The following is a 12516-nucleotide window of genomic DNA, read 5'->3' as shown; positions in this document are numbered from 1 at the left end:
TTGGGGGGACCAGGAGGGGCTAACTGTCTGTGTATTTAAGATACTCTGCAAGTTAAGTTGTACAATCAAGTTATATATATATATATATATATATATATATATATATATATATATATATATATATATATATATATATATATATATATATATATATATATATATATATATATAACTTGATTGTACAACTTAACTTGCAGAGTATCTTAAATAAACAGACAGTTAGCCAATACTGGTCCCCTAAAGAGGACTTGAAGTGTTGCATTTGAGGGATTAGATTGCATTTCCGTGGGTGGGTGTCCCAGGCTTATTAAGACCGATGGTGCTGCACAACCAGCCAGCAAAGTCCACCTGCTCTGCCTCTGACTGCCTGATAAAATTGTGAACCTGGAAGAACAGACAACAGTAAAGACTTGGCTGAACCAAAAGGATTTTCAGTCACTGTGCTCATGAACTCACCATTAACTGTTTGAGGTCGGCCCTCTCTGCTGGGTTTTTAATCAAACTGAAATTCATGAAAAGTACAGCACGTAAGGGCGTGTAGCGGCTTGCCACCACGAGATGGCACTGTCTCTCATATTTAAGCTTTTGACAGCGTGTTTGCCATGAACATGGTGGTGTACCTACCACTTGTTCACAAAGTCTTGGAACTCGGGGCTAAATATCCCAGGTAGTTTAGGTGGAGGCTGAAAAAAAAAAACGCACAGTTGTCCGAAGTTTATTGACATGGATTTACAGGTGAAAACATCTAACCACGATGCTGCTGTACATGATGAATATTTATGGGCTTCACCCACCTCATTTACAATATAATCAAGCAGTTCAAATATAGCCATTGGTGGTCTGCTGTCTGGGCCGTATGCTGTGACAAAGAAAAACAGTAATTAGTCAATTTTACCAAGTGTTTGAGGGTAATAATCAATAAAACAAATCAGTTTCCATTCATCTACATCCTACTTATTCTCAGCCTAGCTTTTACAAAACAAAATGTCAAGGGCAGGCTGTCAGACTGTGCAAATACAATTGCTGAGAAAAAAACCCAACTGGACCACATACTGGAAATATATCTATGTGATGACAGACTTACTGCTGCTTGGTCGTCCAGGAGGCCTTGGTTTGGGGGAGACATCACTCGAGGCAGCGTCTCCCTCCATTGGACAGCCGAAAATCTTTTCTAGTTCTTTAGCATCAGGTGGTGGAATTGGGAAGCGACCAATGGCCATTTCAACCAGGGACAGGCCCATGCTCCAGATGTCTGACTGAACAGAGTAATGAGTGCCCTGCAAACGCTCAGGCTGTAGGACAAACAGGAAATCACAAACAGGAAGTTCATATTAGTAACTTGCGTGAAGCACAACAAAAAGACTTCATATCTGATGAAGAACGTCCAAGTCTGTTTAAACTCACAGACATGTACGAGCGTGTGCCCACAAAGGAGTTGGCCATGGAGTCGATGAGCTGCCCACTCACTCCAAAGTCACACAGCTTAATCTCACCTCGGGAATTCACGAGGATGTTGGACGGCTTGACGTCTGAAACAGGAAACACAACAGTATTTTTGAGGAGGAAGTGGGTTAGTATGCAGCAGGGAGCAGCATGCGGTCTGATTTACTGATTTAACACCACTAACGTCTAGTCAATGAGTCTGAATGCAGGGGATTGCTATAAGCGATGCTCAAGACTTCGCCTCAACTTATTTAGTACAGCAGTGTTCACAATTATTCTAGCCTGTCCAAACACCCATCGAGGTAAACAGCCCATACTTTTACTGGCCATTAAAATGTCATGCCCTAATGTGCTCCCCATGTAAGTGATGGCAAACAAACTCCACACTTGTGTTCTGTGGAAATATTTATCCCCCGTTAATATGCGGTATCTGCCTTCCTCCAAAGATAAATCAAAAGGATGTCTTTAAAAGTTTACGCCTTTTTAGGAAAAACTTCCCTCGTTTTTCTACGGCATGGATTTTTGTATTTTAAACGAGCACTTACTGTGGAATAAATCCACCGAAATAACTCATCAAAGATCATTTGTTTGACCAATTCTAACCCTTTACTCACCCACTGTAAGAGAAATATGGAGTCGTTTAAAACAGTGGGTCCCAACCTTTGCTGTTCCACGGACCTTTTTTTTAATGCCGTTTGAAGACATGCCGTTTGAAGACATGCCGTTTTCCATCACGCATATGACATAACACAGGAATGTGTATTATTTATGAAATATACAATGTAAACATAATAATTGTTATGCCCTAACATCTTAGGACTCTCGATAATCTTTTTTCTGAGACGAGCACTGAAAGGAGAAGCGTACACAAGGGCTTTTTATTCCCAAAATAAAATATACAGACTAATGAGAATTACAAAATTAAATATCAAAATCATCCATGGCCTGGTACTGGCCCCCCAGTCCAGTGGTTGGGAACCCCTAATTTAAACTATATGAACATATTCTTTTAATACAGTAGCCACTACTTTCTTATTTCATCATAGTTCCTTCAATCTATAGGTTTTGCAGTTCCAGAGGTACTGAAGTATCACTCTGACCCATTGGTGTAACGATAACTGGACATGGTGATAGACAGGCTATTTTATGATGGTATTTAATGAAGTTGTAGGGACCACACAGCAGTTAGCCTGTGGTTGTCTTGGCAACAGTGTCTTGGTGAACTGGTCACTCTGAGTTAACCATAGATATTGATGTGAGTGTCAATGGTTGTCTCTCTCTATACGTGGTCCCCTGATTAGAGTATGAACCCAGGCTGCCTCACCTTTTCCAGAATATAACACCGTCGTCTCCTCCTCTCTCGAAGAGAGAGTGTTTAGTGGTGTGTTAAACAGCGCCCCTCTAAATGTTACATGGTAAATGAGCGTTGAAAACACGGTACTGCACTCTGTGATGGACTGTTGTACTGTTACAGTACGACTGTCTACACCCACCACTGACCCACCTCTGTGCATGATCTTGTGTTTCTCCCTCAGGTAGGAAAGTCCTTTAATGACCTAAAAAGACAAATATTTTAGATTGATTTTTTTTTTTAAATACCATGCATCAATCTAGTCATAGAGATACAGTAGTCAAGCAGCATAACTGTTACCACACCATGACAGTAGTAGAATTAATGCTACATACAGCAATGCTGACTTTGCCAAGGATCTGCTCTGGGATCTTGCCTGCTTTCTTCAGCGACTGATCCAGGGAGCCACCATCCTGTGGACAGAAATTAGGATGAGAATCCACGGAAACAACACCTGCAAAAAAAGGGGGGACGGGAAGCTGTACCATGTGCTCCATGCAGATGCTGATTTCTCCATCACTGTAGAAAGCTCCGTAAAAACCCACAATGTAGGGGGAGTTACACTCGTGAAGCACCTGCAGCTCTCTGATGATCTGGTTCCTGATGGCAGGCTTGATCTCCAGGTGAATCAGCTGTAACACAGCACATACCAGCATGTATTTTTAGGCTCCACTTACCCTCAGAGCCAACACACTCATATACACTACAAGAAAAAATACAATTTGAAAATGTGCAGCTCACCTTCCTCGCCATAATCAGACCCGAGGGCCTATGGGAGACCTTGAAGACCACCCCTCCGTTGCCTGCGCCCAGCTCACAGATCTTCTCAAAGTCATCGTCCTTCAGCTCTCCCACCTTCTGCTTCTGGGTCAAAAAGGCTTCCAGGCGGATTCGCTGCTGCTCATCTAATTCCAGCTCCTCCAGCTTTTTCTGCAGCGCCTCCAAGTTTGTTCTTCCGATAACGACAGGACAAAAACGTGTGACTATCGGTGCGTCAGCATTGTTGAAGGTTAGTTTACACAGATGTGTGTGTGTTACTAAAGTATTGGTGTTCTTCCTGTAAAACATGAGGTCATCCATGGTGTCAGACATCAGCCTGTTCATGTCTTGAGTCATGGTCGGTTTAAACCAATTGTAGATGATTGAGAGAGAGATGGGTGTTCTTATTGGTTGTTTGTTTCTATCCAACATCATGCTGAAAAAACTTTTTAAAAAAAGTATGACCAAATGTGTTGTGCAACAACAACATTGTTTTCATCTGATAAGAAAGATAAGAAAGGAAGTCGTTTCCAGGAATCAGTATTTCGGAGTACTTGCTTTTTGAATGACTTAATCTACTTTTTTTTTTTTTTAAAAAAAAGACATTTTTCAACATGCATATTTTTTTTCCGTTGGGATTTTAAATCATACCGCAGTAGCAGGGTCATGTGCTCTGCTGCTTCAACAATCAGAAAAGAGAGTGTTAGGTGTTTTTATTTTTGACAACAGGCCTGCATATCCATGGAGACAAGGTTCTGAGTTAGAGCAGGCCGTGGGCGGCGTGGGCGTTTTGACGACAAGAGCTGGAGGTGGAGGAGGACGGAGATATTGAGTGGAGAAGCTGCCTGAAACACACTCCACACAGAACGGAGGAGGGACTACAGCTACTGCACACACTGCTGCCTTTCTCTTCACTGTGGGTTAAAGAAAATATGATTATGACACTCTTTTATTTCAAAATGTCCAAGGACAGCAGAGGAAGAAAAGAAAATCTATCTACAGTGTCGTGGAGCACAAAAAAGAACAAGGTTAGCTTAAGGTATAAATGAGGATGACTGTGACCTGAGCAAGCTGATGATGATGTTTGACACGTCCCTGTTGTTGGAGGTGTACAGCTCAACACAACAATAGAGCTTTACGCTATATATTTAGTGGAACCACACCTTTACTATGTCTGGACGTCAAGCATGTCGTGGTGTTGAGGAAATCCAGAGGAAAAACCCAAAAAGATCTACGATAATGTCTTCCTTGTTGCTATGGAAATGCTTTAGCCTAGCTCATGGATTACAAGTATGTAAACAATACAATGATGATGTGTTGACGTAGCATCACCCGTTTGCAGCAAGAACCAAATGCAATAGATTGTGGTTGTGCCACTTCTATATCGTCACTCTCTTTTGTTTAACGTGTACCCATTTAAATCATTTGATATAATTTAATTTGACTCATGTTGTGTTTGATTATGGATGTTTCTATTTGGCGAAGTTCAAGATTTTCAGTCTCTATGACCACCACCCAAATCACTGCACCATACCAACCCCCCTGAACCTTCCTGTGGGTGGTGAGTCCACTGGAAGGTACCAACCGCCCTAACTGGGATTCGATCTTGTCCAGGAGGTGAACCCTGGGGTTCTACACCAATGACAGAGCTATTGCCTCTGGACTAAAGCTCCACAATGTTCAAGATATGTTTGCTAATTTTGTACCAATTTCCAGTTGCAAAATGCTTCTTAAAACCAAGTTGAATGAACAAGGATTACTCCGGATAAAACACGACTACATAATGAAGCCAGCGTTCGCATTTTGAAGACTGTTTCCGATTGGATTGTGCTTAAGCCCAGTTGATCTGGTTCATTTGTTATCCTGATGGACACCACGATGACCTCATGTCTCAGGGGGGAAAGTGATGAGTCAGTCTCCAACATCTGCAAACGTCCTGTACAGAGGAGCCTCTCTGTTCCTGTCTGTATGGAATCAGTCTGAAATGACTCTAACGCTTCCTCCTTCGTTCTGCTCTTTGTAGGTAGAAACCTGGAAACAATGTGAAATCTTTGTTTGTCACCTTCCTAAGCTACGCCATAGCAATATAGCGATGCCCTAATGTGTAGCATTATAGTGCTGCACCTGTACTTAGCATGTTAATGTTGTGTTAGCACAGGGATAGTACGTAGCATTTTACTTTGAGAGTTTTATTTTCAGCGCAAATCTGAATTTTAGTTAGTTTAGTAGTAGTAGTTAGCATTACTGCCACCTACTGGGTCTATGTCACTCTGGTAAATATTTCATGTAGATGATATACTGAACCCAGAAAAAACATAAAAAAAAAACGGTAGGGACATTGATAAAACACAGCAGACTTCCTTTGACCTCGACTACTTGAGTTTTTTATATGTGCGCTACAGCTTTAAATAATTTTACATATGGGAATGTCATGATGTTCACTTAGTATAATGGACCTGCAGACGTTCCACAATACAGGAGCTATTTGTTGGCAGGGTGTGTGAAGGAGGAGTCGTGTTGTCTGTGTATGGAATGGTATGCATGAAAGTCTTGAAAACTAATCTATTGAACGAAACCAAATCAATCTCATGCATCAACCGTCTGCTTTTCCTGCTTTCACTTCTCGTAATCATCAAGATGATTCCGGAGGAAATTCTTTACCAGAGGAAAACAGATCCAACATGGTGGAATAATAGAATTCAAAGAATGCAAAGCTGAAAATGAAGAGATTATCAGCTGGTAAAAGTGTAAATGTGAAGTTACTTATTTGTACCATATAACAACACCTGATCCCAATGACAGTATTTGCTCTGTTTACAACGTTAACAGGTTCTTTTGTTTTTTTTTTTTGTGATTACAAAATGAAAATCGAGCCTCATCCCTGCTCCTGTGATACTGTGTACGTGTGAAAACACCAGTTCATGCCTCAGCTTGTCATAACTGTGCTCCTCTCTGCAACACTTGCTACAGTGAAGCCCACACTCCATATTTGGATGGATACATAAATACATTGTTCCACGTTAGATCATCTTAGCTTCTCTGAATTTAAATCTGACAAAACATCGATGCATGTCATTCATTTTAAATGCTGGCCTGACAATAGAGAAATATCGTTCGTATTTACGGGACGTGGGCCACAGTTAGGCCTAAAACAAGTTTGTGGTCCGATCAATATATTTGCCGTAACTGTTGGCGTGACGAGAAGTTTACATTACATTGTGTTAAGGAAATATCTGCGCAACCATTATGTGTGGATGACCGTGTGCGTGTGCTTCCCTAAAGTGGACTTATCAGGATTTACAGCTGCCAGAGTGGAGCCACACAAACTGTCTTCTTTTGGGAAAGAGGATTGTCTGCATGGTCTTTTGTCAGCAGAATGTCAGTCTGAATACCACAGCACACAACACAGCAGTATTACTGAGAGCACACACACACACACACACACACACACACACACACACAGACAGTGTGTTGGGATTGCTCCACAGCAAAGACTGCTGAATCCCTGACATGCTGCTACTTTTCCAGTTACAGCCGCAGCAGCAGGCGGAGGAATGTTCACTGTGTTTGCCAAACATTATGTCACTATTAACAACTACTAGATAAAGACAACGCACGACAGCGCTGTACTGTATAACGTATGGACGACAGTTGGTTTATTCTGTCACATCAGAGCATGAAGAAACCTCCACCTGAGTTTACATTTTCACAATCATCATTATCTGTGTAGCAAATACATATCTGGTTAGTCGTACTAGCCACACTATTGTTGAAATGTTCTATAAGCAGTGTCAGTGTCAGCAGGGCCTGTCTGGATACGGGGCAATAAATGATAGTTTATTTATTTTGACCAACCTGCCCAGAAATATGTTACCTCATTTACTCCTCAACGGTGATTTTTACTAGTAGTTTTTTTTTACTGCAGTTTTCATCATAACAATTAAAATATATAAAAATCAGATGAAGCTAATAAGCTACAAGCTAATCAAACTGGATATTTCCAGTTTTGGAGAGATAGGAGCACGGATGAGGACAGGAATTAGACTCAGGAATAAGAGTATTCTCTTCTTTCTAGGACTGCTGTGTATTTGGGCTGTACTGCTGGTCCACTTTTAGGTTCCATATCCTAATTACAGATGTGTATCGGTACCAGCAGCCATAATATCTGTACAATAACTGGATACTCTGTAACCACCATCACCAGATGTTCATATGTCTCCCAGTGTTATGGATTTTCTTCTTGTGTATTTCAGTGTCTGGTTTCCCTTCATGGGTAGTTTATTGAAGCACATCAACAATGTCAGCAGTTTTGAGGTATTTCAACACCAGGGACAAAGACATACTGTAAGAGATTTGTTGTGTTTGAATATTTCTGCACTGACTACTGAACCTCCTCTGTGACCTAACAACTAGATCATCACCATGTCACAACCGTTTAGCGTCTCTATTGGACTGTGGCAGTGTTCAGTCAAGGCCTACGATGAAGGTCTGAACTGCACTCACGAACGGCCCTCATCACGCTGCTGCTCTCCAAAGGACTGTCTATGACTAATCACTGTCCACACGCTGCGTGCCGTTACAGGAGTGATGTGTGAAATATGTGCGGTCCAGTTACTACTGATGGTTTAAACAAACATGATACAAAATATGTGATTGTTGTTTAGGACGGGGTTTGTGTTGCATTGCACTTGCAGTGATAATTTGGGCAAGATTAATGGGGATACAGCAAGTTTAAATAGTGGATCTTATTTACGATTAATGGGGATACAGCAAGTTTAAATGTGGATCTTATTTACTATATATATGTAAATATATATACTGTATATATATACATATATATATATATATATACTTTGTATATATATAACCACTACAGCCATGTCTTAGTGTACAAACAGTATTTCAAATATTAGAGACACTACAACGTAGTTTAGCTCTAAGTAAAATCATTTATTGTTAAACCAAAATAATGAATGTATCTCAACTATGTGCTGTATTTTATCACTGGTTTGGAGAGACTCAGTAACCATATCCAATGTCCAAATATTGACCTATAGTCATAATGGGTTTGCAGAAATAACCCGAGGAAGATCACATCCATCCTCTAGACCAGAGCAGAAAAGAAAAGAAAAAATCAGAAGTTCTAACACTGTAAAAAAAAAAAAAATCAGAAGTTCTAACACTGGCCCCACTCCTCAGCTGCTACAGGCTGCTGTTTTCGGCTGATGCAGCATCAACATGTTTGGTTGTTTCAACATAGTCTTAATATGAGGTGGAAGAATATCGACGTAACTCACTCTGTGGCTCCGGTACCGTTGATGGCGTTTCCGTCCGGTATCGGGTTGAGTTGGATGGGCTCTGGCTTCCTTCTTTTCTGCATGTTTCTGCGCTAAAACCACACAAACTACAGCAGTGAGGATGAAGATCCGTGGACACAGCACAGCTGGGTCATCAAACACCGACACTCTGAGGCCAGAGCCGACTGTGTTAAACACTGAGCCCCGCTGTCATGAGCCGCAAAGACAGGAGGAGTTCGATTATTTTTCTTCCTATTGATGGGTGGATGTGAATGAGCTGTGAGATGAAACGTCACGAATTCATTGCTCTCTCTGTCGGTCACATGCGGTACTACATCACAAATCAAAACAAAACAACTGCTCAGTTTAAAGGCACAGTGTAGGATATACAGTAGCAACATCTATGGGCGAAGCTGTGTTGGGGTTGAATAAATCACTGAATAAAGCACGGAGAAGTGACCTCCAGTTATGACAGTAGAATGTTTTTTTTAATGTGTTCTGATCCAACATGATGTCATTTTTGCGCAATGAAGTCAAGATTACAGTTCATCCTTTTAAACCAGATGAATACAAATAAGTATATTAATGGTTTATAAATGTAAGTCAAATATTTATATATTTTAAGTTCTGCTGGGGAACATTATATTAAAAAAATCAAAACAGTGCATGTTAGTACAAAACTTTAAAAACCGGTAGTGGGGCAGATGTTTAAAAGAATAGCCTCTAGAGTGTGCTATTTAGTTAGAAATAAGTGCATGGACATTTCGATTTCGATTTATGAAAATTACTGCACTTCGTTTATAAACTAGGACAGCGCCCACATTTTCACAAGATTTTATGGTTCGTGGTGGTTTCATGTTAGTCATGGTGGATACAGACGGTCTAAAATTTTAAATTAACTTAATTATTCGGGATTTTATTTGGGGACGTTTTAATATCTAAATTGTTTGTTTGTTGAAACAGCTTTGAGTTAGGATTCATCCACGTGTGAAAATGTAAATGTAAAATAGTAATAGAGATGACATTTTATTGCGGAGTGATGCTATTTACATAACATGGACAGTCTCCATAGATTGTTTTTTATAGAATAAAATAAAAACCAGTCAATGTACATGGTTGTCATGCAAGTAGTGCTATTTCTGGTCACATTTATTCCTATAAAAAGCACTAAACTAAGCTATAGTACAATTGTACAATTGTGACTTGGATCAAAGTTGAAGAGAAACAAAGGGCTTTTGAAGGGTTTCAGCTAAAATACAGGTATGTGTGTGAATCACCGGTCGGCCTTTCATATGTCAGTGTAACTGCAGCATAATGTTGATCATTAACATATGACAGTCACACAGCGGAGGTGGTTCTGTATTCACTCACTCCTCTTTTATTTTTTTAATATAAAAAGTGCACTTTTGCAATTCTTTGACTGATTTCTCCAACCTGTAATTAGTAATAAATGGCTTCGCTGGTGGACTCAAACCTGAGACCCCCTGCACCCACGTCTGCTTTCTTAACCACCAAGCCACTACTCTCACCAGGATGTGGAGCCAACACCCTGGACACATATAGAACAGGCAACCACGATCAATGCTTGCTCTTGTAAGCTGAGTGTTATAAGAGATAACAGTTAGTAAAAGTTTCGTTTGTTTGTTTTTTACTTATTTAGATTCAATATTTTTATGGTGTTCTAACCCATGCTTTAACCATAAGTTAAATCATTTCTCATTTTTAAATCTTTGTACATACTGTTAGGGCCCTGGAGTGACCGACCTTTGAACCCATGAAACCTATAAAAACAAAAAAATGTGAAGCTAACACACTTTATGTTGGCGAAGTCTTTGTGTTTCTTTGCTCAATGACCCACTTGGCCAGATTAGAGTCATCAGTAGCGCTGAGGAAACAGGTGAGAGGCTGACTCAGCTCCATTGAGATTTCAAGCCTGGAATGATCAATAATGATATCCCTTCCAACTTCAGTCGATTCCAGTGCAGAGCACAATTTCCAAACTTGTCCTTTAAATCAGACCCAGACCTGTAAGCATTACAAAAGCGATGGAGTGCTAATACTGTGAATGAATGTCACTTACTCCACTTTAAACTTTGGTGATCTGAGGCAGCAACAGGGAAACCAATCAGAGCTCCTTCCTCATCTCAAATGATTGTTAATCATCCCTGGTTTAAGCTCCATAATCCACCTATTGACAGTGGGGAGGTTCAATCAACCAAGAGTTAGGTCACATCCATATGACGGTGTTCTCATTTGAAAAGGGCTCTACAGATAAAAAGCAACCGCAGCCATCCAAACATTACAGCTCTGCATCATAAGTGAGTCACGTCCATATAAACAAACCTGAGAAACATATATATGACTTGACCATTTCAAAAACACACACAGGGAATTTGTGAATTTGTATTACAATTCAACAATGAGAGTGATTCTAATGCAGTGGCTACAAACACCCGGCCCGGGGGCCAACATCTATCCCGTGACTTTTCAACATTAAATGATAGACAATATTTTTTACCAGCTGTTTACATTGAATGTTAAAGAGTATTTTTGTTGAACAAAAACTGCTTTTTCCAGACTGCGATGTGACTGATGTGGCCGTCCAATGAAATGACAGTGACAGCAGTTGCCCTCAGCTCGTTTCAGTTTGAGAGTCATGTTGAGAGTCGTGTGTAGCCTGCACGTCAGCCAAACACACAACTACTCTCAACTAAAGGTTAGCCAGAAGATTCTGAGACTACTTTTAATCTTTATTTATAAAAACACACAGTAGGGTAACCCTCCAGCCTGCTGGGTTTCCATTGTGGAAAATGTTCCTTCAGCAGTAAAAAAAATAAAAGAAATAAATCTGATGGCACTTGATTGGATGTTTTTATTTTGGTTTTAGGTTAACCGGGCCTGAGACTGAATCTAAACCTCTGAGAACCTTTTATGTAAGTCTGTCCAACCCACATAACTACTACACCTGCTGTGTCTCTGATGTGACCCGCCCCATATCTTGGTCTTCCAGGTCACACCCAGCTACTTCCTGACTACCTTTGCCACCACAGCCTAATGATTGAGGTTTTTCTTGCTGGCAGCTGGATGTTGAAGACAGCACAGACATCAGCTTTGTTTACTCTGCATTTATTTGTTTAGCTACATAAAACGCCACTAATGAGAATCAAATGAAGAAGTTGTGGAATGTTTGGCCAGCGGCTAATGGGTATCATCCTCACAGAGCATAGGTGAGTGACTCAACAATTTTTTTTTTTTCAAAACAAAAATGTAATTTAAGCTCTGTGCTCTGTTGCTGCAGTTTACATGACAATATAAACTCTACTGCGCACTAAGTAAGCCCACAAAGACCACTGGAAACAGTGGGACTAGTTTAATGTCTTAACAAATTCTGTGGTTTTTCCAATGAAAATATGTTTCCATACGTGAGACTGAAACCTTAATTTTCTTACTGCAGAGATCAGTTGGCTGTTACAAATCAAATGAGCACAGGGCCTTTGTGGATCAATGAAAAGGTTGGGGTGCATTTAACCCAGCAGACAGTTCGACCATTGGTGGTATTAATTGGTGTCATGAATTCTTTTCCAGACGTAAACCAATTAAGTACACAGTTTATACGGATATGCTATATATATATATATATATATATATATATATATTTATATATAT

General features: G+C 40.3%; 1 protein-coding gene across 3 annotated transcripts in view; it reads right to left on the bottom strand.

The window, feature by feature from the left end:
- Positions 1-9143, bottom strand: part of map2k1 (mitogen-activated protein kinase kinase 1) — an 11067-nt gene extending 1924 nt beyond the window's left edge. The window contains exons 1-11 of one of the 3 annotated variants that reach the window (XR_003049983.1): positions 8851-9143; positions 3536-4467; positions 3280-3426; positions 3130-3207; positions 2948-2999; positions 1405-1529; positions 1085-1292; positions 795-859; positions 625-683; positions 457-502; positions 171-384 (exon numbers count right to left, since the gene is read on the bottom strand). Coding sequence is in view for 2 of the 3 variants with exons in the window: in XM_025056563.1 (XP_024912331.1) it covers positions 271-384; positions 457-502; positions 625-683; positions 795-859; positions 1085-1292; positions 1405-1529; positions 2948-2999; positions 3130-3207; positions 3280-3426; positions 3536-3988 (1347 nt within the window). In the remaining variant the exon portion in view is untranslated. Of the gene's footprint in view, positions 1-150; positions 385-456; positions 503-624; positions 684-794; positions 860-1084; positions 1293-1404; positions 1530-2947; positions 3000-3129; positions 3208-3279; positions 3427-3535; positions 4468-8850 lie in introns of those variants that run through there. The other 2 variants (XM_025056563.1, XM_008312089.3) reach the window with 2 other exon arrangements.
- Positions 9144-12516: the final 3373 nt, after the last annotated feature.

This window comes from Cynoglossus semilaevis, chromosome 6, assembly GCF_000523025.1.
Source record: "Cynoglossus semilaevis isolate Cse_v1.0 chromosome 6, Cse_v1.0, whole genome shotgun sequence".
Taxonomy (NCBI): Eukaryota; Metazoa; Chordata; class Actinopteri; order Pleuronectiformes; family Cynoglossidae; genus Cynoglossus; species Cynoglossus semilaevis.
Note: the sequence above shows the minus strand (reverse complement) of the source record. Positions and strands in the feature narration are given on the sequence as shown.